Source organism: Mandrillus leucophaeus, unplaced genomic scaffold (genome assembly GCF_000951045.1).
Source record: "Mandrillus leucophaeus isolate KB7577 unplaced genomic scaffold, Mleu.le_1.0 Scaffold277, whole genome shotgun sequence".
Taxonomy (NCBI): domain Eukaryota; kingdom Metazoa; phylum Chordata; class Mammalia; order Primates; family Cercopithecidae; genus Mandrillus; species Mandrillus leucophaeus.
The window spans coordinates 1,858,068-1,885,664 of record NW_012102887.1 but is presented as its reverse complement, the minus strand read 5'-3'; the positions used below and the strand labels follow the sequence as shown (position 1 = coordinate 1,885,664).

At 40.8% G+C, this 27,597-nt stretch overlaps 1 protein-coding gene across 1 annotated transcript in view; it reads left to right on the top strand.

Moving 5' to 3' along the window:
- The window catches only part of COL4A3 (collagen, type IV, alpha 3 (Goodpasture antigen)), a 161,494-nt gene that overhangs the window by 54,298 nt on the left and 79,599 nt on the right, over positions 1-27,597 (top strand). Inside the window, exons 2-9 of the mRNA XM_011984974.1 lie at positions 16,223-16,279; positions 18,388-18,477; positions 22,632-22,676; positions 23,285-23,329; positions 24,285-24,347; positions 25,015-25,068; positions 25,887-25,913; positions 26,767-26,844. Coding sequence (XP_011840364.1) covers positions 16,223-16,279; positions 18,388-18,477; positions 22,632-22,676; positions 23,285-23,329; positions 24,285-24,347; positions 25,015-25,068; positions 25,887-25,913; positions 26,767-26,844 — 459 coding nt within the window. The remainder of the gene's footprint in view (positions 1-16,222; positions 16,280-18,387; positions 18,478-22,631; positions 22,677-23,284; positions 23,330-24,284; positions 24,348-25,014; positions 25,069-25,886; positions 25,914-26,766; positions 26,845-27,597) is intronic.

Sequence of the window (27,597 nt, the reverse complement as noted above, 5' to 3'; positions counted from 1 at the left end):
CAGGAAATTTCAACTACATTGATAATGTGCTATTTCTGAGCTGGGTGGTAGCTGCAGGGGTATTTGTTACATTATTCTTGATACTTTTCCATATATATGGAGAATAGTTTAAACCGTTTATGTGTCCGTGGAGACTCCTATAACTCAGAATGAATAATGATTTTATCTTCATGTTATCAGAAAAGATATCAGATGCTCTGAGGAACTGGATGCTTTTGTCCAATGAGTTGTAGACAGATGTTATTGCTGGAATTTTTTCTTAAGCACATTTCAAAGTCATCACTCTTCTTCTACCTTGTCCAGCACAAAGGAATTATCAACACCTGTACATATCATGAAATTACCATTGCAGTGGTCTCATCTTCTTCCTGACCTCTGTCACTGGTTTCCCTGCAAGACAATACTCTTGATCTTGACATTACCAATCACAGTTCCTCTCCAAGCACCCTCCAGTCCTTCCATCTTTGTCCCTAGGACTCCAAATCCCATAATCCTGCCACCTCACTGGTACCCACAATTCCTTTATCTATTGCTTTGTCACTGTCTGTGCTCCTGGAGTCTCCTGTCTTCCCTCATTGACGACCTTTTCCTCAGCTCTCTTGCTTGATCAAATCCATCTGGAAAAAACACAAATCTGCTTAAATCCCATGGCGTCTATGCAGCCCAGTCGCTGCCTCCCCTCCTTCCCTCAAGTCTTGATTCCAAAAGTCACCTTCTCAGGTGGGCTCTTTCGTGACCACATTATGTAAACGTTTACAACCCACCCCTGACATTTCATTTCTTCCTTTCCTGCATTATTTTTTCTTGGCAATTATAATTAGTTAACATGTGTGTATTATATATATGTCATATATTTATGTTATCTATTGTTTTCTTCCCCCTGTTAGAACATAAGCTACTGTGTCCCCTGTATCTAGAATAGTGCCTGGTGCACAGAACATAATAAATGTTTTTTGAATGAATGAATAGATGATACCACTTTTAGATTTGAATATAAATTTGAAGTTGGACATTAGGAAAAAAAAAAAGCGATGGAGAGAAAATGGCTTTGAGGGTGAGATCTACTGAGCACAGTAGATCATTTAACTCAGCATCCTTGTCTTTAAAAGGCTCCTTAAGCCTTTTAAAGGTGAAATGGTGCACCTAAGTAGCTTCTGGTCCCACCTACTTAGGAGGCTGAGGTGGGAGGATTGTTTGAGCCCAGGAGTTTGAGACCAGCCTGGGCAACATAGGGAGACACTGTCTCAAATAATCATAATAACAACAACAAAAGGCTCCTTAAGCACCCTTGACACACAGTGCTCAATCTTGCTCCTGCAGTCCTTCAGCCCCCTGCCCCTGAGCTTGCTATCTTTCAAGCTTCCTTGCACATTTTCCTTTTCTGGCACTGTTTCTGTTCTGCATGATTCATGTTCATTTTATACGCGGTGCAAGTTATACATTTCTTGGCCTGTTCTCAGGTCAACACCCACCTGCAGGCTTTGTCCAGAGGGTCTACAGACAGCCTCCTACACTGTGCTCAGGAGTTCAAACTCAGCACTGATGGCCAGGTCTAAATACTTTTAATCAACCAAGTGACATCATCTCATTTGGGGAATGTTTTCAGAATTGATCATTAATCTCAACTATCCTATATTTTTACAAATAACTGCTGTTTTATTTCATAAATATCAAAGAGATTGGTATAAAAGTTTTGGGGATGAATCTTAGTTTCTTTTTAATGCTTGATACGCTAAGGAAGTTAGAGTGTGGTCTGGGGAACCCCTGAAACTGAGCCCCCCAGGCTGCTTGTTTTAAGCACCGATTCCAGGTCTCAGACCTGCTCACTGAGGACAGGATCTCGAGGGAGAAAGTAAGGTCACTAAAGACTTCAAACAATTCAAATACACGAAAAGTTGAGAACCACTGTCCTAAGGTTCTGTTGGAATATCATGAAACTATACAGAGATAGTTTTCTTAATCACAATTTGATATGAGCTGATACTATCAAGGAAGTATGTTACTCATAACAAATGGGGCAAAAATATCCCAGACATTTACATCATATATTTTAGAAGGCAAATTCAGGCCGGGCATGGTGGCTCGTGCCTGTAATCCCAGCACTTTGGGAGGCCGAGGCAGGCGGATCAGATCACCTGAAGTCAGGAGTTCAAGACCAATCTGACCAACATGGTGAGACCCCCGACTCTACTAAAATTACAAAATAAAAATTAGCTGGGTGTGGTTGTAATCCCAGCTACTTGGGAAACTGTGGCAGGAGAATCTCTTGAACCTGGAAGATGGAGGTTCCAGTGAGCCGAGATCATGCCACTGCACTCCAACCTGTGTGACAGAATGAGACTCTGTCTCAAATAAACAAATAAAGCAAATTCCGGTATCAGATTATCTCCTTAACCTTTACAGGGAGTTACAGTCATGATTTATCTCACTTATATCCAACCCCAATCAAAGTATTAATTAGATAGTGTCTATTGTCCTCTACTTATAGGGAGAAGATGCTTTGCATAACAGTGAGCAACTAAGCCAGGAATGAATTCAGCCCTAAGGAGTTACTCTTCTCCATGGTGAGCTCCTCCAAGACAAAGCCCTTAGGTGTGGGCTCAGATACTCCAAGCAGGCCAGACTGCTGGGCAGAAAAGTTAACATGCAGCAGAGCCTCTGTGTTTTGAAGTTTGCACACAATCGCCCCGAAAGCAGTCAGCTCATCTGCCCAAGGGAAAATTAGAACTTCCAGATTCCAAATAAGATCTGGACTGACCTTGGAGTAATGGAGACCCATGAACTTTAAGGCCTTTTACGATCTTAATATTCTATTAGTTATAACAATGGAGAGTGTAGCTCTCCCACCATCAGCCAGTGGAAGCACAGGTGACCTCTGGGGTTTCACTGTGTCTGCAGATAACTGGCAGCTCTAAGCTTTCTTCATCAAATGTCTCAACCATTGTTCTTTAAAATTTTCCTATGTTTATTCTGGCTTTATTTTTTTCTACCAGGAAGTAAAAACTAAGTTAGTAGCTTTCCATAATGAAAAAACAAACAAACAAAGAAATTACTTAAAATGAATGCTGCTGGGCGTGATGGTTCATGCCTGTAATCCCAGCACTTTGGGAGGCCGGGGTGGGTGGATCACCTAAGGTCAGGAGTTCAAGACCAGCCTGTCCCACATGGTGAAACCCTGTCGCTACTAAAAATATAAAAAAGTAGCTAGGTGTGGTGGCAGGTACCTGTAATCCCAGCTACTCAGGAGGCTGAGGCAGGAGAATCGCTTGAACCTGGGAGGTGGAGGTTGTAGTCAGCCGAGATCACGCCACTGCATTCTAGCCTGGGCAACAAGAGTGAAACACCATCTCAAAGGGGGAAAATAAAAATGAATGTTTATAGTTTGAGAAAGCAATAAATTATAGGACTTTAAATTTCTATTTTTGAGATGAACTGTCTTTTTTATTGCTCTGAATGAATTTTCTTTTTTGTTGTTAATTTTTATTTTTAGGAAAAGTAATCTAGTTTTGTTTTGTTTTTGTTTTTGTTTTTGTTTTTGTTTTTGACAGGGTTTCACTCTGTCGCCCAGGCTGGAGTGCTGTGGCGCAATTATGGCTCACTGTGGCCTCAACCTCCTGGGCTCAAGCGATCCTCCCACCTCAGCGTCCCGCATAGCTGGAACTACAGGCTTGCGCCACCATGACCGGCTAATTTTTTTGTAGAGACAGCATCCCACTATGTTGCCCCAGCTGATCTGCAACTCATGGGCTCAAGTAATCCTCCCGCCTTGGCCTCCCAAAATGCTAGGATAATAGGTGCGAGCCACCTGGCCTAAACTTTGGTTTTGTAAATAACATTTTCAAAGATTTTTTTTTAAATCTTTGAACAAACCAGACACATGACCCAGGAAGTCCCATTCGGTCTAATGTGTGTCTCCACCTGCCAGCCTGCACCGCGAACTTTCCATCACTTGTGGCACTGGTGGCAACTTTCTGTCTTGTTTGTTTGTTTGTTTGAAGAGGTAATGTTTTCTGAAAAATGTGACAGTTTCCAGGCGGATTTTTAAAAGTTAACCATCAGCATCATGTCTCTCGATAAGATTAGCTTACTTTTGCCTCTCAGACAGAAGGCCCTGCAGCGGCAGGTGACAAAGCAAAGAATGACCCACAGGAGACAGGGGAGGTGGTTGTGGCTAATTTAGTGCTTCCCAGTGCAGGGTTGCCCCAGCCCAAAGCAAGTGAGGAAAAGAAGAACCAGGTAGAGATTTTTTTTTATCAAGTAAAATTGGAGCTTTTTTAAAAATCAAGTTCCCATTTTAAGTGAACATCACATTTTTTGTTTTTTGTTTTGTTTTGTTTTGTTTAAGACAGATCTCGCCCTGTCTCCCAGACCGGAGTGCAATGGTGTAATCTCAGCTCACTTCAACCTCCACCTCCCAGGTTCAAGCGATTTTTTTGCCTTAGCCTCCCAAGTAGCCGGGACTACAGGCACAGGCCACCATGCCTGACTAACTTTTGTATTTTTAGTAGAGATGGGGTTTCGCCATGTTGGCCAGACTGGTCTTGAACTCCTGAGCTCAAGTGATCCACCCACCTTGGCCTCCCAAAGTGCTGGGATTACAGGCATGAGCCATGCCTGGGAACGTCTTTTATTCTGTGGGCATTTACTTGCTTGATGGTATCTTAATTTTCCTCTGGAATATGAGGACAGTAGATGAGAGGTCTGCTGTGGGTTGGGGGCTGGGAGATTGTGTTGGTTTGTGTTTGGAGGTGGCCATTGCCCTTATATTGAAAAACATAACTAAGACAATCCTCTGTTTGTCTTCCTTTTAAGACATATTTATTTTACTGCCCTGTGAAGTTCAAAACATGAAGAACTGTCAGACTAGAGGATCTGCTGGGTTCTTGCAGTCCCCAAATTATATTCCTTGTGTCCCCCAAGCCTTGGACAGAAGCACAGTGGGAGAAGGGGAGGCACATGAGGAGGACAGAAGGAAGAGAGAGGTCCCTGTCTGCCATTCCAAGGTAGAAGCTCATCTCTCACTGGAGCTCACAGCTGATCTCTTCTTTAAGTGTCTACCTTAACTTTTTTTTTTTTGAGACGGACTCTCACTCTGTTGCCTAGGCTGGAGTATAGTGGTGTGATCTCTGCCTACTGCAACCTTCGCCTCCCAGGTTCAAGCAATTCTCCTGCCTCAGCCACCCAAGTAGCTGGGATTACAGGCACTCAACACCACGCCAAACTAATTTTTGTATTTTTAGTAGAGACAGAGTTTCACCCAGTTGGCCAGGCTGGTCTTGAACTCCTGACCTCAGGTGATCTACCCGCCTTGGCCTCCCAAAGTGCTGAGATTACAGGCATGAGCCACTGTGCCTGGCCTGTATCTTAATTTTTTAATGCAATTTTTATATTGCCACAGAAAAAATGTAATGAAGATAATTTGCACCAGGAATCACCAAGTTTTTCCCATACAGAGCCAGGTAGTAAATATTTTAGGCTTTGCAAGCCAAGAGGCAAAATGAAGGCTACTGTGCAGATACCTATATAACGAGAGAGAAAATAAATATCCACAAAACTTGTAGTGATGAAATGCAAACTTAATTTATGGACACTGAGATTTGGAGTTTATATAATTTTTACATTACAAAATGTTATTTCTCTCTTGATTTTGTTTCAACCATGAACAAATATGAAAACCAGTCTTAGCTCATAGGCCAGCTGGAAACAGGCAGAGGGCAGATTTGGCCTGCAAGCTGCTGTCTGCCAACTCCTGCATTATACAGCTAATTTCATGAGCTACTATGTTATGTTTATCACTAGGATTTTACGTCCCATCATGAGGGCCACAGTGATAGGGTGAGGTGGAGAGAAACGTACCCCTCCTCCCCCAGTACCTTGTGGCCAGCAGCTCCCGTCAATAATGAAATACAGGCCGGGTACGGTGGCTCACGCCTGTAATCACAGCACTTTGTGAGGCCGAGGCGGGCAGATCACCTGAGTTCAAAAGTTCAAGACCATCCTGGTCAACATGGTGAAACCCCATCTCTACTGGAGAATCGCTTGAACCTGGGAGGTGGAGGTTGCAGTGAGCCTAGATTGCACCACTGCACTCCAGCCTGGGCGACAGAGCGAGACTCCATCCCCCATCCCCACCCCCTCCCCCCAAAAAAGGAGAAGAAGAAATGCAACACTGCACCTGAGAATATGACCCTGGGTCAGACTGTCTCACCTGAATTCAGATACCCGCTCCCAGTGTTCCGTCCTATCCTTAGCCTCTCAAAATTCGAGTTTTCTCATCGGTCAGATGGAGCTTATAATAGTACCTCCCTTACAGAATTGTTGTAAGATATAATGAGATAATATGAGACCGCCAGCACTGAAAGTGCTCAAAACATACTGAGATCATTACAGTGCTGATGGAAGTTCATTTCCTCTACCACCATCCTGATCAAGGGATCCTGTGCAGTCTATTTTTCTTACACGAATGGCGAAGGTTTCTCAGTCTTTCTGCAATCAAAACCTTTTAGGGGGGAAAAAGAAACAAAAAAAAAGGAAGCTGGAGTTAATGATTATAGGTATACCTACCATTCTCTGCATTGCATAAGATGGGCAAAATTTTCTTACCGTATTGTTTATTCTCAAATGTACCAGAGAGCTCTCATTGCACCGTCTTTGTCAGAGTTAGTAATCTGTATGCTTGCTGTCATCCAGAAAATCAAAAACGGGTGGCTGGTTTAGATGTCTAGACTAGTGATGTGTCTCTGGACAGGAGTTGAGGGATAGGAAGTGGCAGCTGCAGTGAGATTTCTGTGATGTCCAAGTGTGGTGACAGCAGCTTCAGGGTGGGGCAGGCAGGGGTACCGTGCAAAGCAGTCCAGGGTGTCATTCTCCTTCACTGGAGGGCATGGTGCCAGGGCACATGGTTGGTTGCTTAAGGCAGACACGGGCAGAGGCGGCCCTGCAGAGGACAGCTCGTGGCGTCTGTCTGGCATGGTTTGGCTATACTTGGTCAGCTCTTCTTTTCACACACGAAAACTTTCCCCTCAGGCTATTGGCTGGGCAGAGGGACTGGCAGGGTCAGTAATCATAATGCAAAATCAACAGACCTGCTCAGTAGGGTGTTAACCAGCTGTGAACGGTGCCAACTCCCCCTGCTATTAAACCAGGCTGGGCTGGGCTGGGCTGGGCTGGGCTCCGGGAGAGAGATTGGAGAAAGGCAGGGCAGGCCACGTCTGTTTCACCAGCATGCACAGGAACGAGCATGCTGGCTGTTGACAGTAGAAAGAGGAAATAGTCAAGATTATTTGGGAATTATGTTCTGGTCTATTAATAAAAATGCATATGCATTTAATGAACAATGAAAATGGATGTGTTTAATGAGATCCTTCATGAGTTTTAAGGGTAAAAAGATAATTGTTTACAGTGCGTGGGGGATATAAGGAATTGTGAGACACAGTTCCCACCTGCAGTTTAGGGAAAGTGATAAACCCTCAACTCCGGAGCACCTAATGATCGGTGTCAAGTCGATGAGTCAGTAACAGCCTACAGTAGCGGCTCATAGTGTATTCTATGAATTCTTCTAAGGGCCTACCTGTGCTAGCCAATCTGACCCCATTTCACAGATGTGGAAACTGAGACACCTGAGACTGCCTAGACTCACAGAGGTGAGGTGGCAGAGCTGGGATTTAGACCCAGGAAGTCTGTCTCCGGAACTGGTGCCCTGCAGCCTGCACTACTTTGCCTCATAAGAGAACGTGATGTACAGGGGAGACATGGGTGACACACGGGCACTGCGAGAATGGAGATCAAGAGAAGAGTGTGAGACCCAACTGATCCGCACTGCTGGAAGGCTTGCTGCCTTTGTATAATACATTTGATCTGGCACCTTTCTTGGATAAGCATCAAATACCACCAGGGTCTCTAACCAATATTTTGTTAAATAAAACATTGTAATGTGTCTGTGCTCTTAGGCAAATGATATTTGGTTAATCAACCAATATAATCAGTGTACGCTAATAATAGTATTAACAAATACAAGTTAATTCACTTGTTTGTTAGAGATAGATAACAGCAGTCTCTTACCCTTTCCCTTAGATTCAACACCAGTTCTTTGGCACTGGACAAGGGACTTCAAGAGGAAATGTCAGAGAGGAAGGTGGCTAGTGCAGACTGATCGAAGAAAGGATCAAACAATAGTTGTGGATGTCCTTTGGCTTGGGATCTTGTAGCCAAAAAGGACAGAAGGGAGGCCCCCAGTGACCGAGTCCTTATTGAGTGCAGGGTACCGGCATGCTAGTGATAGCATCTCAATTCTTTCTCACAAAAGCACTGCAAGATACATCCTAATATCTCCCTTGACAGATGGGGAACTTGCAAGGATTAAGAAATTTCCCAAAGCTCCAGTTTGTAGCTACAATGCTGGCAGTAGACTCTACATAGATGGGTCCATATATATTCAGTAGGTCCATACATACATGGCCTGTGATTTCTGGAATTCCAAACCTTTTTGATTTTGTACAATGAAAGTTTATTTTGCATTTTAAGTAAGGCTGTAAAACATAAATGCAACTGTGAAAAAGAATGATTTCCACAAGTTTAACTGCTTAATATTCAAAAGTGCTAAAACATCATGTAATCTTGGGTCATTTCCTGATGGTGGGAGGGGGTTTAATAGCCATAATATTATTATTAAGAGCTTTCTGTTCATGACAAATGATTTTGTATTCCATTAAGATATGAGGAAACTATGGGGTAACTTATTGTTGGAAGGAGAAAAATCATAAAAATGTTGCTTAAGAAATATCCATTAGTTATGCTTCCTTAATAGTTAGCCTTTGGCCATCCTGGTTTTTTAAGTGATTTAACAGTTGAATAGTAATGAATGGGTTATTACTATTAAAGTAACCGTAGTGTTTCAAAAAACTGGGTCCAACAATGTAGATGGATTAAAATCAATAAGAATAAAAATATGGACTCTGTATCTTTTAAATTAAATAATCCATTTGGATTTTTGAATTATGGAAACATTTGCAATATGAAAATGTATTTAAGAAACAACAGCATTAGTGAGAGAAATCAATATCTTGACTCTTGAGTTACTGTCATCACCATCCAAAAGTATTCAAGCATCCCTGTTCTGGGGTCTCTGGAACATCACACAGGCAGGGCTTGTTTCTAGAGCAGCAGCTGAACAGCAGCCAGAGAGCTGCGCTGACTATAATTTTGAGTTCACACAATCAAGTGCAGCACCTACACGTCAGCAACATTGTCACATACTCTGAAGTCCTAGTCAGCTTAATTATGCAGCTGCACGGGCAAGCCACGCCTTGCCAATTTAACTGAGAATTAAAGCTGGAATGAGTTTGGATCAGTTCCACTAACTGGGGCACGGAAACACAGCTCTAGACCTGGCTCTGGAGCCTCATCTGCAGGGCAGACCACATGCACATAGACGATATGGCAGACATGTATAACTGGAGAGTACACTCGACCCTCTCACAATGGTTCTTCATTTAACTGACTGCTGGATGGACCAGAATTCTCCATACCTCTGTGCAATAGCAGCCCGGAGCTGGAGGCGTCTCCCTAGTATAGCTAGTATACATGTCTGCTACACCAATCAGTTTTCTTTTATTTTTTATATTATTTAAAATATTTTTGTGGCTACATAGTAGGTATATATATATTTATGGGGTACACGAGATGTTGTGATACCGGCATGCAATATGAAATAAACACATTATGGAGAATGGGGCATCCATCCCCTCAAGCATTTATCCCTTGAGTTACAAAGAATCCAATTACTTTTTTTTTTTTTTTTGTCTGAGACAGGGTCTCACTCTGTTGCCCAGGCTGGAGTGCAATGGCCTGATCTTGGCTCACTGCAATCTCTGCTTCCTGGGTTCAAGCAATCCTCCCATCTCAGCCCTCCGAGTAGCTGAGACTACAGGTGTGCACCACCATGTCCAGCTAAATTTTGTTTTTGTTTTTGTTTCTTTGTCGAGATGGGGTTTCTCCATGTTGCCCAGGCTGGTCTCGAACTCCTGATCTCAGGCGATCCACCTGCCTTGGCCTCCCAGTGTGCTGGGATTACAGGCATGAACCCTCGTGCCTCGCTGCATTCTTTATTTTAAAATACACAATTAAGTTATTATTGACTATAATCACCCTACTGTGCTACCAAATAGTCTTATTCTATTTTTTTGGTATACATTAATCATCCCACCTCCCGTCCAACCCCTCACTACCCTGTTAGCCTCTGGTAACCATTCTTCTACTCTCTGTGTCCATGAGTTCAGTTGATTTGATTTTTAGATCCCACACATCAGTGAGAATATACAATGTTTGTCTTTCTGTGTCTGGCTTATTTAATTTAACATAGTGATCCCCAGTTCCATCCATGTTGTTGACATCCATCCAGTCATCCAAGAATGGCTGGATCTCATTCTTTTTTATGGCTGCATAGTACTCCACTGTGTATATGTACCACATTTCCTTTATCCATTCATCTGTTGATGGACACTTAGATTGCTTCCAAATCTTAGCTATTGTATACTCTGGTTTCTCTTCAGATCGTATAAATCTTTCACCTTTTACCAAATCTTAGCTATTGTAAACAGTGCTACAACAAACGTGGGAGTGCAGATATCTCTTCGATACACTGATTTCCTTTCTTTTGGATAGATACCCAACAGTGGGATTGCTGGATCATATGGTAGTGCAATTTTTAGTTTTTTGAGGAACTTCCACACTGTTCTCCATGGTGGTTATACTAATTTACATTCCCACAAGCAGTGTACTAGGGTTGCCTTTTCTCCACTTCCTTTCCAGCATTTTTTATTGACTGTCATTTGGATATAAGCCATTTTAACTGGGGTGAGATGATATCTTAGTGTAGTTTTGATTTGCATTTCTCTGATGATCAATGATGCTCTCTGTGTGTCTTCTTTTGAGAAATGTCTATTCAAATCTTTTGCCCATTTTTAGACCAGATGGTTTTAAGATTAGCTATTTCACTCTAATTCCTGATGGTTGAACTACTATTTTAATGAAGTAATTTAAATATTGAATAACTAAGTGATTAAATATGAATGCATAAAAAGACATTTGCTTATGTAAAAACAAGGTTGAAAGATTTGATAAAATGAAATTGAGAGAAAAACTATTATTCAATTACATGTGACTGAGCTAGCACTTAAAGAGTTAGAGAAAAATATGGATTAATATCCAGAAGGACTCTACAGTCAGATCGCTCCACAAGCATCTTTTTTATTTTATTTATTTACTTTTTATTTTTTTGAGACAGAGTCTAGCTCTGTCACCCATACTGGAGTGCAGTGGCACAATCTCGGCTAACTGCAACCTCAGCCTCCTGGGTTCAAGCAATTCTCATGCCTCAGCCTCCTGAGTAGTTGAGGTTACAGGCATGCACCACCAAACCCTGCTAATTTTTGTATTTTTAGTAGAGACGGGGTTTCACATTGTTGTCCGGGCTGGTCTCAAACTCCTGACCTCCAGTGATCCACCAGCCACTGCCTCCCAATGTGCTTGGATTACAGGAGTGAGCCACCATGCCTGACCCCCACAAGCAATTGGCCGTAAAAAAAAAAAAAAATTCTAAAACCGGAATTTGTTGATGGTGCACTGTGGGTGTGATTTAGCAAGAATGATGCCACTGAACTCTAAACAGCAGACCCATTCCCAAAGGAACAACCTGGACCCTATCTCACAAGATTACAGAATTCGTGAGCATTTATATATTTTAAGTTGACTAGTGTTCATGTTTCTGTTTTTTGACTCTTCCTTTAACTTTTTCAATTAACTAATAAGCTGGTACTCAACTACCAAATAGAAATTCTACCTTAATGTGCAAACAAACCAAATACAACAAAAACTAAATATTTTACCACTAAAAGTTCAAGACTCAAACTGAGGGACAATAACAAAAAGAAAAAATCAAGTACTGTGATTTTGATGACAATAAAGGAGACTCCTCATGGCGGCAGGTGGTGATGGGAAGACAGACGCCAGGCAGGGAGGACTCATGGGAGCAGCACACTCACATCAGAGCCCCACACCTGACTGCTGAGCACCCGGGTGGGTCCTAAGGATTCTTGCAACCGTGAGAGCCACTTGTTGACATCGGGCCTCAGGTGTTGACTGCGGGTGAAAGCACGGACAAAATCTCTGGCATAAAATAATGGATTTGCTAAAACTTCAACGGTTTTTCATTTTCTATGGTCATTGAGGACCTTGTATAAGGCTGAAGATCTAATTTAAAAACTGGTATCCTGAAGTTATTGTATCAACATCGATTTCTTAGTTTTGGGGATAAGGGTTGTAATTAGATGGGGGAGAGGCATACAGAAGTATTTGGGGTACAGTGTCATGTTGCATGTAGTCTACTTTTGAATGACTTGGGGGGAAAGTGGTGTATGTGTGTGTGGAGAAAGAGAAAGAGAGAAGGAGAGACAGAGAGATGGAGTAGGTGGGACAACAAAACAGTTGGTGAACTTCGATGGGAGGAGATACCAGTGTTCACGGTACTGTTTGTCAACTCTTCTGAGGGTTGGGTTTGTACTTTCTCCAAAAGCATTTCTTTTAATCCAAGCGACTAACAAATAATTAGCCTTGTGTTAATTTTAACATGTGTTAAAATAGCCAAAGTCTCTGGTTCCATTTTTTGCCATTTTGATCATAGTTGTTCATAATTCATACATACAGAAAATATCTTCATCATGGCACCCCATCAAATAGCAATGCAATTCATATGCCTTCAAATTGGATGCAAATAAACCAGCTGTCCATCCACTCATTGATTCATCCAGTCAATCCACAAACATTTGTTGAGGACATCTTATATGCCAAAGATACCAGTGTGAATATGACCGCACAGTTCCTTCTCTCCTGGGACAAACAGTCATCAGAAAAAATAGACATTGAATTTCTAACTGCAAAGGTTCAATGGGAGTGTATAGGCAAAGGGGGCCAGTCTAATCTGGAGAAGATCAACACTTACTTGCTTAAGTCAAGACCGAAAGAATTTTAGTAGCATATGGTGAACATGACTCCTACTCCAAGAAATAAAATTAAGCCTGTCTCAAGGCCCCTACACCTTCTCACAGGTTAGAGAATTGCCAATATGCTCTTCTTCCCTCTAGTCCTAGAGGCTCAGAATCCAGATGTTGTGTGGCATCTGGGAGGCAGAAGAATCAGAGGTGATCACTGTCCATTTGAAAACAGTGGCCAGCTACCTCCATGCACACTTGAGCCCAAGGTCCATGCCCAGATTGAGCTTCCTTACCCAGTATCGGTACCCTTGGGTGTAGGACTCAGGCTTTCCTTTTGGAGGCCCTGCTGCCTCTTCCAGATGCTGTGGGGGAGTAGCATGCTGGGGGGTGGGAGGGGGTTCTGAAGACTTGCATTTCCAAGAACTTGCATTTCTGACAAGTCTCCAGGTGATGCTGCTGTCTGGGAATCCACATGTTGAGTTTTAGTAGAGTATATTTAAAAGATGTGATTGAAATGAGCATTAAAGTTTAAAAGTCCAGAAAGACAAGACTAAAATCATTTAGTCAAGACATGACTTCACGATCCCAAATATTTGGGAGGAAAATTGCAATGAGTTAGTCTTCTAGAAATACCAAATATGCAACTTTGAGGAGACTATAGAATTTCCTTCTCAGTCAGTTACTTTCTCTTTTTTTATTTCAATAGCTTATGGGGGAACAGGTGGTGTTTGGTTACATGGATAAGTTCTTCAGTGGTGATTTATGAGATTTTGATGCACCCATCACCCGAGCAGTGTACACTGTTCCCAATGTGTAGTCTTAAATCCCTCACCCCGCTTTTACCCTTCCCCCAATTCCCCAAATCCACTGTATCATTCTTATGCCTTTGTGTACTCATAGCTTAGCTTAGCTCTCACTTCTAAGTGAGAATATGCGATGTTTGGTTTTCCATTCCTGAGTTACATCACTTAGAATAATGGTCTCCAATTCCATCCAGGTTGCCGCAAATGCCATTATTTCATTCTTTTTTTTCTTTTTCTTTCTTTCTTTTTTTTTTCTTTACGGAGTTTCGCTCTTGTCACCCAGGTTTGAGTGCAATGGCACGATCTCGGCTCACTGCAATCTCCGCCTCCCAGGTTCAAGCGATTCTCCTGCCTCAGCTTCCCAAGTAGCTGGGATTACAGATGCCCATCACCACGCCTGGCTAATTTTTGTATTTTTAGTAGAGAAGGGGGTTTTGCCATGTTGGCCAGGCTGGTCTCGAACTCCTGACCTCAGGTGATCTGCCCGCCTGGGCCTCCCAAAGTGCTGGGATTGCAGGCGTGAGCCACCGTGCCCAGACTATTCCATTCCTTTTTATGGCTGAGTAGTATTCCATGGTATATATACCACATTGTCTTTATCCACTCATTGATTGATGGGCATCTGGGCTGGTTCCAGATGTTTGCAATTGCGAAGAGTCCTGTTATAAATATGAGTGTGCAAATGTCTTTTTCATAAAATGACTTATTTTCCTCTGGGTAGATACCCAGTACTTTCCATTCCTATAAATTACAATGTATATAAACATGATGAGTGTCAAACGATGAATGTCTCAAAATTACTATGCGCTCCCTTCCTGGAATGACAGCAAGACCTACTGGCCAAGACTAAGGAAAGATACTCAGTTAAAGATACTCTTGTTTGTTTGTGTGGGTTTTTTTTTGTTTTGGTTGTATAAATAGAATTCTCCACCTTAGGAATATCTAGCATTTCTTTTTTTATTTTCCCTACTAACCACCCAGTATATCTCCTAGATGTGCCTGGCCTCCGCTATCAACATATTTTCTGGAGAAAGCAAATTAATTTTCAGTTAATATTAATCTGAAGAAAAAATAATAAAGCAAAGGATTAATGTATAACCATATAATATGTAGCATGTATGTCAAAACACTTTTTTTTTTCTTTTTTGGAACAGAGTCTCACTCTGTCACCCTGACTGGAGTGCAGTGGAATGATCTCAGCTCACTGCAACCTCCACCTCCTGTGTTCAAGCCATTCTCCTGCCTCAGCCTCTGGAGTAGCTGGAATTACAGGAGCCCACCACCACACACAGCTAATTTTTATATTTTTTTAGTAGAAATGGGGTTTCACCAGGTTGGCCAGGTTGGTCTCAAACTCCTGACCTCAAATGACCTGCCTGCCTTGGCCTCCCAAGGTGCTGGGATTACAGGCATGAGCCACTGTGCCCAGCCAAAACATATTTTAAGTCTATTATTTGAAACTATTTCTTTATTTATTCCTCTGCTGGCAGATAAAAGTTTTACAAATTTGATGTCCATTGTAGCTAGTATGTGCATAGGTGTGAGGGCTGGGGGGTAAGTGTGTCGCAGTGACTACTTAGGTAGGATAAGGTATGTCTAACTCACGGCTGAATTTTTTGTTTTGGTTTTGATTTTATAAGAAAGAACATTCTGTTGTTCAAAACATTTGAGAATAAAAAAAGAAAGGACATTCTGATACTAGTTGTTCTCCTTAAAGATGCATAATGGGTATTGATCCTCTTCTCAGTCTTAAACATTATTTAAGTCAAAGAAAACCTTAATATCACCTATAGAATATATTACATATTAATCTATGCAAATATATGTAAGGTTGGTGCAAAAGTTATTGTGGCTTTTGCCATTGAAAGTAATGGCAAAAAAAAAAATCGTTCAAGTAATGGAACCAACCAAATACCCTGTGTTCTACTAAGAGGTATATATACATTATACACATATACACATATGCATATATGAACATTATGTAGAACCTAAGAATTTGCCAGTATCTGACCACTTTCTACCTATGACAGCTGCAATTTCTTATGATTCAATTAGACAGTATCCTGAAAAAAAGGAGAGCTGACTTTGTCATTTCCATATATAAATTATTAGGTTGGTACAAAGGTAATTAAAAGTGATGAGAAAAACTGCCATTACTTTAATACTTAAAATTCCCAAGTACAATACAAATGATGTATTCTTATCCGACATTTCTCCCTTATGCAACATGTTCTCAGTTTTCTGCTTTATTTCTATTGATATATTGATGTGTTTCTGTTGATATATTGATATATCGCTACAAAGTCACCTGGCTCCTAACCAATAGTGTCCAATACTCAAAGAATAGAGAAATGCATTTGCTTTTACCCTGCCCGTTGGGATTTATTCAGTTGTTTCTAAACAAAACCTTTTCTCTTTCCCTCTTCCTAGGGCTGTGTCTGTAAAGACAAAGGCCAGTGCTTCTGTGATGGAGCCAAAGGGGAGAAGGTAAAAACAAAACCTAATACTGCTTGTTTACACTGTAAAGCTCTACAAGGTAAAACTCACCTTCTTCTTTCATCGGTAGCAGAAAGATCAGCAGTATGTTGTTACATTTCCCAAATCCGATGTTAAAGTAATTGTATATAAACATTAACCTAAAAAAAGAAAAGAAAAGAAAAGAAAAGTCATCTAGGAAGCTTCAGATACCTTGTATATACAACGGCAATTAAATTACAACTCTCTTGGTCTGTAAAGAATAAGTAGCAAATGAGAGAGAAAAAGTTTATGACAAGTCTCCATATGTATACACTATTTACAATGTTGCTAAACGCAAGAGAAGAACTGAAAACAAATTGACTCATTCACTTTGACAGAAAATAAACATTGAAATCCACAGATTTTTGTCCTGCAGCATTGGTTCAAGTTTGCCCCCTGGTGGAGAAATCCCACAGCAGCGCGTGGTTGAGGCAAAACTTCAGCTGAGGAAAGTAGCTCCATTGCAGAATTCAAGAAAAAAAGGAATGCCGTGAAATCTCATTAATTCGCTCCATTAACTTGCAATTTGTGATAATTAAGATAGAGGCAGAACTAAAGTTTTTTTCTTTGTTTACCAAACCCTTTCCTCAGAGACACTAATTAATTGTTTAACAATATTGAAGGATGACTATTTTAAAATATTTTAAGAACATATTTAAAGCTCTTTATCTAAACTAATTTCTATATCATGTGTATGCTAATTATAATAATTATACTTATTTTAAGTTATTTCATCATTCACATGTAGTTGGATTTAGGTTTTTTCTTGAATATGTGAATGTATTAAAATTCAGGTTCCCATTGAGAAGCACTTTCTCTGTGATTCTCCTTGCATTCAAGAAGCATTTATTGAGCTTCTACTACTTGCAAGATGCTCTTCTAGGGTGTATAAAAGTAACCGAGTAGCGAGAGGGGTCTAGTACATTCTTTTATTTCTCTTCTTATTGAGTGTGTGTGCACACACACAATGTAAAATAGCTGACTTGTTCTTTTTTGTTTTAATTTGCCAATTGTGTAACTAAATTGACCCAATTAACCAAATCAGCCGGTGGCCTTTACTTTTGAAGAGTACAGTCGGCCCTCCTTATCCAGGCGCTCTGAATCGTCAGATTCAACCAATGGCATATTGAAAATACTTGTAGGGGGGATAATAAAAAATAACAGTGCAACAATAAAAGATAATACAAATGAAAAATGCAGTATAACAACTATTTGCAAAGCATCTGCATTGTATTAGGTATTATAAGTCACCTAGAGAGTTAAAGTATATGGAAGGATGTTCTAGGTTATATGCAAATACTATGCCATTTTGTGTAAGAGACTTAAGGATCCACAGGTTTACGTGTGGGGGGAAGGTCGTGGAACCAATGCCCCACTGACACTGAGGGACAAATGTAATTCCAAGATATACATCCATGGGAAGATTATTTGCTGGTAGAACCGTGTCAAGCCTTGGGCTTAAAATACTTTCACTCACTTTTACTAGGTACTTTCTCCTAATATTATCCGACTCCTTCTAAAACATTACTGAGCTCACACCTTTTTGGTTATGCCACCCTTGCTACCTCTCCTGCATCTCCCACACAAATAGCAGATTACTAACTCCTGTGTATTAAAGAAAGGGCTGAGACTCATAACCTGCCTGGCGGCGTTCTTTCAAGCTACATAGTAATTATGCACACTCCCCAAACCCCTTCTTGCACCTGACCCTCACTGTCTCTCCGTCCCACAACAAACACTCCACTAACCTTGAAGCTTCTTCCTGGGCTTTCCCTTTCATTTTTTATTCCTTCTCCGTGAAGCTCTGCTCTACATAGCCCTACCGTGGGGGAAAGTCAAGTTTCTACAAGACCAAGAGCCACCACTTTCAAGCCTATAGACAAATACTAACAACTGGTAGCTTTCTGGTTACCTATGCAGTCACTCCTGAGTGCTAATTATGATTTTTTTAATCCAAGGAAAAAATATGCAAAGAGTCATCATGAAGTCATAAACAAGAGAACAGAATGGTTGTTGGTGTGTTTATTGTTGGATAGTTGTTGTTCTGTATGTTTCTCACCTTGTTTTGGTTTTAACAGGGGGAGAGAGGCTTTCCTGGACCCCCTGGTTCTCCTGGCCAGAAAGGATTCACAGGTCCTGAAGGCTTGCTTGGACCACAGGGACCCAAGGTATGTCATCCTGCAAGCTTGGAAAATCCCCAACCCACCTAACCCTCTTCATACCTACCCCCTGGGCTGTTGCAAACCTGGAGAGAATTCCACATCTTAGCCAACTGCTGGGTGCATGGCGAACTCCTGGTCCCCAGTATTAGCTGGCCACATAGAACCGCAACCTGTTCCAAGACTATTGCAAATGATCATCATTAGCTTCAAGTCTGTGGCTCAAATTCATCTCCAGCTCCCTCCCTAATCTACACAGTGTCTACATCTGTGTCTGTTCCTACCTGTATTCCTCCTACAGTGAAAAATGAGAGCCCTTTTCGCTTCTATTCAAGACCTGTCCAAACACCTGTGCCCCCATCCTTGGAATTCCTTGTTCCACGAGGTGCCTCCCCTTTCTCCAGACATTCCAGCTTTTCTTTTGTTATTTGCTTTTCTCTTTCAGTTCTTAAACATGCAACTATTTTTCCATCATAATACAAAACTTCCTCTCCATCTTTTAGGTCTTGTGCCCAAATGATTGCTCTCTTTTCCCTGACTTTCCTTTCTCTGTCAAACTTCTTAAAAGAATAGTCAAACATGCTGCCTGTAGTTCATCTACTATTCAATCCTTAGTAATAATTTGCCTGCTACCACCTCTCCTCTGAAAACACTCCAGCAAAGATCACCAATGGCCTTCAAGTGAGCAATGCCAATATATACTTTTGTGTCTTAATCTGACCTGAACCCCTCGGCTTAGTTTCAAATTATGTGGATCGCTCTCCTCTCCTTGAAACACTTGTCTGTCTTTGTTTCTGTATTTCTCCTGTCTCTCCATCCTTCCCTTCCTTTTCTGTCTTTGTTTCTGTATTTCTCCTGTCTCTCCATCCTTCCCTTCCTTTGTGGGTTTCTCTTTTCCTTCTGGTCCCTTAAATATCCAGAGTCTACGACCCTTCACACTCATCACACAGTCTTATCCTAAAGTCTGTGATACAGCAAAGGCCTTTGTTTAAATAAATACCCTAGAGGATTTACTAAATAACTGCATAACCACTGGATTTGCTGAGTACTCTTTCCTGCTGTGGACATTAGCTAGACTTAAGCCTGGCTTCTCACGCACCCACACATTCATTCCCCTGACTACTGACCTCCAGCAGGCTCTAAACCAACTAACGAGCTATGAAAAATAATTATAGTTGATCTATACGGGGTATTTTAAAAATTTCGTAATATATTAGAATATGTATTACAGGCCGGACACAGTGGCTCATGCCTGTAATCCCATTGCTCTGGGAGGCTGAGGCAGGAGGATCACTTGAGCCCACAAGTTTGAGGCCAACCTGGGCAACATAAGGAGACCCAGTTTCTACCAAAACTACAAAAATTAGCCAGGTGTGGTGGCATACGCCTGTGGTCTCAGCTACTCAGGAGGCCGAGGTGGGAGGATTGCTTGAGCCCCGGAGGCAGAGGCTGCAGTGAGCCATGATCATGCTACTGTACTCCAGCCTGGGTAACAGAGCGAGACCCTGTCAACAAATAAAAATAAAAAAAACCATACATATATATGTATTAGAATAATGTATGGAATATGTAAATGATAATCAAAATCAAAGCCATCCTACTGCATATGTACTCTGTGCCAGGCATTGGGCAATTTATTTCTCCCTGGATCTCATTTACACCTCACATTGATCCCACAAATCATGACTGTGGTGACTTACAACGTAGTTCCCATAATTATCTCCACTACATGGATGAGAAAACGGACACAGAGCACTTGAGTAATTTTTTCCCGGGTCATGGAGATCACAGGGAACAAAATCAGAGTTCAAACCTGGTTTGACATTGTGTGTGCGGTTTTCCTCACACCAAACAATTCTCCAACTCTCTAGTTGCCAACTGGGTACCCAACAATTCAGTTATGACATTAAATACCTGGGGTTAGTGCAGACCCCATAGCGTAAGGGCTCAGTCCTACAAGGCTGTCCCTGCTTCAGGACTAGTCATCAGTAGTGGGTCCTCGGTTACTCATAATTCAGTCCAACTTGGTTACAAATAAATCAGGGGTTCCCATGACCCCCTCCTCCGGTTTGATGATTTGTAAAGAGCCTCATAGAACTCATGGGAATATTTACCAGTTTATTATAAAGGATATGAACGAGAGATGAAGAGATACATCGGAGGAGGTCCAGACGGGTCCCAAGTGCAGGAGCTTCTGTCACCATGGAGTTGAGGTGCATCACCCTCCTGGAAGGTGAATGTTCACCCACCCAGAAGCTCTCTGAACGTCATGCTTCAGGGATTCTTATGGAGGTGTCATAATGTGGGCAGGATCAATTATAAACTCAATCTCCAGCTCCACTTTCCTCACTGAAGGGTGCAGCTGGAGCTGAAAGTTTCAAGCTTCTAATCATGGCTTGGTCTTTCTGATGACCAGTCCCCATCTGGGAGCCCACCAAGAGTCGCCTCCTTAGAACAAAGACACTTCTATCCCCCAGGATATTCCAAGTGAGGTCAAACACCAAATATTAGAGCAAAAGATGATCTTTACTCCCCTATCATTCAGAATATTAGAAGGGGTTTTAGGAGCTCTGTGTCAGGAACCAAAGGCACAGAACAAATATGTATTTCTTATGTCACATCTACGATGCCAGAATCAAACTCTGGAAACCACACCCACAGCTTACATGTAAAATGGCTGTTTTCCAGTAATTCTGCCATTTCCCTGTCTACCGCATTCATGTATGCGTTCTTTTTGTCCATTTCTACTTCTGATCCTAATTTTGAAAAAGTCATTCGGATTCTGGGCAGAAACTGAACACTGACTTCTTCTAGGGCATGGACCCAGGTTTTCTTCCATTTCTATTGGTAGAACGAGTTTGCCACTTCAGCCCTGGACTTAGATCAGCCTAATGCCAATTCCTTTTTTTAAAAAAATTGTTGTCTACAGCCTACTCTGTTTCATTCTCTTCAGCATTTCTTTAGAGACACTGAAATTCATTAAAATAGTCAAAAACACGTGGCACTTAGTATGGGTTATACGAGTGCAGGCATTCCAGAAAACTAATCCAGAAAACCTGAGTGCCATGTTGTCACAGATTCATATTTTAAAGCATATAAGGCTTACAGATATATATTAATAGCTACAAAAGATAACACAATCAAAGACAGATAATCAGAGAATATTAAAACCTGACCAAAAAGATGTTTTAGATTTACAAGATTTCTATCTTAATTTTAAATATTTTCTGCATGAAAAAAGTTTACAATGAGAAAGTAAAACCTGCAAATACAACTTTCTGCTTTCTGTATCACAAGAATAGAATTCCGTAGGGAAGAGGAATGGCCTTGGCCTTGAACATAGCCATGCACCCCGGAATTCCACCATAGATGGGAGAAACTGACTTTGGCCTGGACAGGGCAATCTCAGAGGATTCTGTAACAACCCTTTTCTCAAATAATAACAATAAAATTAAAAATCAAAACATAATGAAACTCTCTGGAATGATGAAAATGGCTTTTGGACAATGAAACTTTCACACCACGTGGCCTAGCTGAAACAGTCGCCATTTAAGGTTATTCTCCAAGAAATAGGACGTCGAACTGAATGCATTACATGCCCAAAGCAAGTTTCTCTCTGGTTCAGGCAGTCCTTACTTGGCTATTTATTTCCTTGTGCATGTCAGGCACATTTTGTTAATACAGTGTTTCTTGTGCACAGAAATACTGGCTGCCATTCTTATCCACCACTGTAGTTGTGTCATTCATTTTTATCAGACCTCAGCAGCTGTGAGGCTAATTAGGACTTTTGTAGCAGCTCTTCACAGATTTTTAAAGTGCCCAAGAATCACTAAAGAATCATGTTAAAAATGCAGATTCTGTGTCAATGGTCTGGGAGGTGAGGCAGATCTAAGATTCTACATTTCTAATAAGCTTCTAGGTAATGCTAATGTTGCGGGCCCCAAACCCCACTTTGAGTAGCAAGGGTTTGGATGAGTTTTTGTCTTTTCTGATAAGCAATTTAGCGCCAATGAAATAAGCAAGCAATTGAATCTTATTAACAATGAAATAATCAGAAGGGCAAAACAGCTTGGCATGTGACTAAGACTGGGTTTGATGTATGGGTTTCTTAGCGCCAAATAATTTTCAGAGTGTTTACTTTTTCTTTTTTTACTTGAATCTAGGGCTCTCCAGGACTTCCAGGACTCAGAGGTCCCAAAGGTGTAAGGGTTAGTAGTCCAACCAGTCCATCCTGATCGTTGATGAACTCATTCTTTTTAAAAGATCAGCTTTTCACTGTAAGATTTACACAAATATCAGAAAGGAGTACACTGCGTATGGTTCCATAGATGAAGTTCAAGAACAGGTAAAACTAATCTGTAATGGTAGATGTCAAAGAAGTGATTACCACATTAGAGGCAAGTGTTAAACTGACAAAGAAAGGCCATGAAGGAACCTCTGGAGTGACAGAGATGCTCTGTGTCTGATGGGATGATGGTATATAAAACTGCACGCAGGTCAGCATTCGTTAAGCTGTTCAGTTAAGCTGTTCTCAAAAGACTTGGAGCACTTAATTGTATGCAAATTGTACCTTAGGAATCTATCCAAAAGAGCCAAAACTAATCTTAATGATATCTTTTTAAGAGTTACATAAATGTGAGATTTACAAAAGTTTGTTAAAGCTTTGGTGTTTGTTTTCCCAATCGTTTCGAGCTATTCCCAGTTATAGTTGCAGAAAAAGATTATTGCAATGGTAAATAAATTTATGTTTATATATTGAACATTTTTAAAGTTTTTTTTTTTTTTGGTCACCGCCTCCTTTTTTCTATGTCTTCAGGGAATAACTGGATTGCCAGGATTTTCCGGTTCTCCTGGACTTCCAGTAAGTAATGGGAAAAATCCGTAGCTAGAAAATTTAAAAATAAGCTCATTTTAATAAAGATGTCAAAACTGTCATGTGAGAAAATGTGTTCCAATGCATTCCCTACATGAAGAAATAGCACCTTAGGATGGTATATTATATTAGTGTGTAGATTTTTGTGTCATATGAGTCAAACTGTACTTCCTGAAATACAAGCAGGACAGGATAGGATAGGGTAGGATAATTAGTAAATTATATAGTAAGTCAGCCGTCCATATCCATCGATTCCACATCCATGGATTCAACCAACCAACTGTAGATCAAAACTATTTTTTAAAAATAACAATAAAAATCGTACAAACTTAAAAACCATTACAGTATAACAACTATTGACATAGCGTTCACATCGTATTAGGTATTATAAGTAATCTAGAGATGACTTTAGTATACAGGAGGATATGTATAGGTTATGTGCAAATACTATACCATTTTATATAAGAGACTTGAGTATCTGTGGATTTTTGTATTCATGGAGGTCCTGGAACTAAACCCCCACAGGTACTGAAGGAAACTATATGTTACAAGCTGATAGAATAGCATAGGATAGAATGAAATGATTGTATTTAATAGCATAGAATAATAAAATAGTTTCATCTGTGTACACTTTCCTCCTCTTTTTCCCTTTCTTTCTCCCCAGCTTAAAACAGCATGTTAAGGGACTTTTTTATTTTATGGATAAAAGGCTTTTTGCTTTATCTTAAATACCTGCATCTAACTTGATAAGTCTTCATTTTAGTCAGCCTGTTTAGTTTGTTGATACTGGAATTATACATAAAATCGCAATGTACATTTCCTACTTAACCATTTAAATAATCATTTATATTTCAAGAGTTATTTAAATCAGTCCCTCTTTTCCCTTGGGTTCAGTGCTGTTTCTTGGGATGACCCTCCTCATTGAGACTTGTTCTTCTTCCAGGGCACCCCAGGCAATACTGGGCCTTATGGACTCGTCGGTGTACCAGGATGCAATGGTTCTAAGGTAAGTACTTTTCACACAGAAGATGATTAATAAATGCTTTGCTGAATGACTAAATCAAGGTGAAGTGGCAATGAAAGGAAGACAGGCTTCCCTTGAAACATTCCTTTAGACCAGAACCAACAGTACAATCTGGAGCCAGGAAACTTCCTATTTTCTTTCTTCGCACTGCTTGCTTTCTGATTGTCTTTTAAGGAAAGTTCTCCCACAGAAAGGAAACTTGGAGCTCAACTGGTTGTTTTCATCTGAGGCTGTGTATATAAATCAGAAATCAAAGCTTTGAGTGCAGAATTAGTTTTAGAGAAGGAATGACTGAGCTTTTCAGTGTTCACTCACCTCCTTTTGTTTTCGAACTGAGCTCTCCTTTTCTCCAGAATGGTGGCCATGAATGAACTAATTACTCAAGTTTGAAGGAAACAGCAATTAAAAAGTTCTTGGCGCAATTAGACTTTGCCATTTATGCACAATTTGAGAAACAGTATTCTAATCCTGTTTTTAATTAAGATAATGGTTTTTTGGTCTTCAGCCTCATGACCCAGTAGCCATAAGGAATTTGGGTTACTTTGTCTAGATTTACCATTGCAAAGTTGGAAGCGAGAAACAGGAAAAATATCTGAATAGGCTATTCTAGAACAACTAAGAATAATAACAAACTTTGTATGTCTTTTAGGGTGAGCGGGGTTTTCCAGGACTCCCAGGGACATCGGGCTACCGAGGGATCCCGGTAGGTTTGCATTTCTAATCCCCATTAAAGACATAAAGCATAAATAAAAGTGGTCTACTCCATATGGCCATATACACAAATCCGTCATGACTTCAGGGAAGTCTGGGGTGGCCATAGTAGACATTCAACTAATAGTTAAGGAATGGATGAATACATGCATTATGAACGTAGGGTTAGAAGTTGAGACTTTGTTTTGCTTTTGAGACATCCAAGTGGAGATGCATGAGAGGTACTTGGATTCACTCAGAGAAGAGATCCCAGCTGGTGGTGACTCAAGGAGTCACAGTGAGGAGAAAAGGGGCTTAGAACTGAGACTTAGCTCCAGCGGTGATGCTGGGATCAAGGAGAATGAGCCTGTAAAGGAGGAGCGGCCCTGGTGGGAGAAAGAAAACCAGCAGGGGTGTATTATGGAGGTCCAGGAAAGACCTACTGTAGTAGAAGGGAGTGGCAGACAGCTGCTGGATGCTGCTGCAAAGTCCAATCAGAGGAGGACTGACATGTTGGCATTGGTTTTAGCAACATCAATATCATGTCTGACCTTAGCAAGGGACAATTCCATGGCAGGATGGAGCAGGGGGCAGATTTGGAACTGAGGAAAGGGTGGGAAATGAAGGAAATGGGAAGTTCACAGGTGAGACGAAGGAAAGACAGGACAATCTGGTGGGAGGTAAAAGATTAAGGGAAGACTTTGCTTTGTAAGCCCGTGGGAGGTGTATGGTGAAGAGAGGATGCACAACAGGAGAGAGGGCAGAGCAGACCGAGTAGGAGTATGTGCGTTTGATTTTCCTCGAGTTGTTCATAGGCTGCTTTTTCTCTAGGGTGCTGCTGGTTTGAAAGGACAAAAGGTAAGTCATTGGTGGAATGCTGTCGCTGAAAACCTCTAATTGTACATATGAAAAAGACTTCTATTAAATAAAGAGACTTAAGTCATTACAAATAAGATTTCATAATCCAGACCTTAATCATTCAGAAACAATAATAATTGGGACATGATATTTATTCCTATTAAATAGCTCCTTCTGGCTCTTGTCATAAAGAGTCTTACAGGTTTTGTATCATTGTTTAAGGATATAGGGTCTTGGAGAAGAAAACTGACCTCATGCTCAGGGCCCCACATTGCTATTTTTGGTGTGTTGGGAAATGACTTATTACCCTTGCATCTTTCTTCTTTCCACTGTAATGGTTTTTTTTGGTTTTTGTTTGTTTGTTTTTTTAAAGACAGTCTTGCTCTGTTGCCCAGGCTGGAGTGCAGTGGCATGATCTCAGCTCACTGCAACCTCCATCTCCTGGGTTCAAGCGTTTCTTCTGTCTCAGCCTCCCAAGTAACTGGGATTACAGGTGCACATCAACACGCCCAGCTAATTCTTGTATTTTTAGTAGAAATGGGGTTTTGCCATGTTGGCCAGGCTGGTCTTGAACTCCTGACCTCATGTGATCTGCCTGTTTTGATCTCCCATAGTGCTGGGATTACAGGCATGTGCCACTGTACTAGGCCCACTGTAAATTTTTGATTTTAGAAAATAGGAAATTGCTTTGAAATCTTCATAATGGAATAATTACAAAATCATAAATCATTTCTCTGAGTATCTATCTTGAAAAGCACTTTTATCTTTGAAGAAGTATAACTTTGAATAAGCACTTGGAGGGGTTTTGAAAATATAACATTGATGATGTTTGATGAACTTCTTCATTTTCAAGGGTGCTCCTGCTGAAGGAGAAGATATAGAACTTGATGCAAAAGGTGATCCCGGGTTGCCAGGGGCTCCAGGACCCCAGGTACAGCACTTCAGAGAAGGTCTCTATTATTCTCAGTTCTTCACTCTTTCTTTCTCTCTCTTTTCGCCTCTCTTTCCTCCATCTCTCTTTTTCCCCATAGGTTCGTCTCACTCTCTTAAGAAGATTTTAAATAGAAATTCCTATTTATTCTATTTACATATCTGGCCTCATATTTCCTTCTAAAGCTTTCACCCTATTCTGGAAAACTACATGATGCTGACATGCAAAGATGATCTGCGTATGTTTTTCATCCTCTTCTTCATTCTCAGTCACCAAGCTGGCCTGAATCTAACAGGAATAGTTATGTTCCACTTAATTTGTATTTGTTGCAAATAAGGATAGATTTGTATCCACATTGAATATCATTTAAAATGTAATTTAAAATAACAGCCTTATTTTAAAATTTGCATAATGATAAAAGGTTTTTATTTAAATGCAACTCTCTCCAGTTGAAGTTGAGATAATGAAGAAAATAAAGTTTTTTTAATTTAAATGCAACGCTCTCCAGGTGAAGTGTTTGCTTTTCTGATTTATATGTAGGTAGCCTGAGTATGATCCGAAAGGGATACTAAGAGTCGCAACTGCCTTTGGGTCTGTGTGTGCTTTACTTTGTGATTCAAAACGACCTTTTCACAGACCTAAACCACAAGTGCTAACTTTCAGTTTATAATTATATATAACCAAAACTAACTAGTTTTATATATATATATGTGTGTGTGTGTGTGTGATATTTACACATATGTCATATATAAC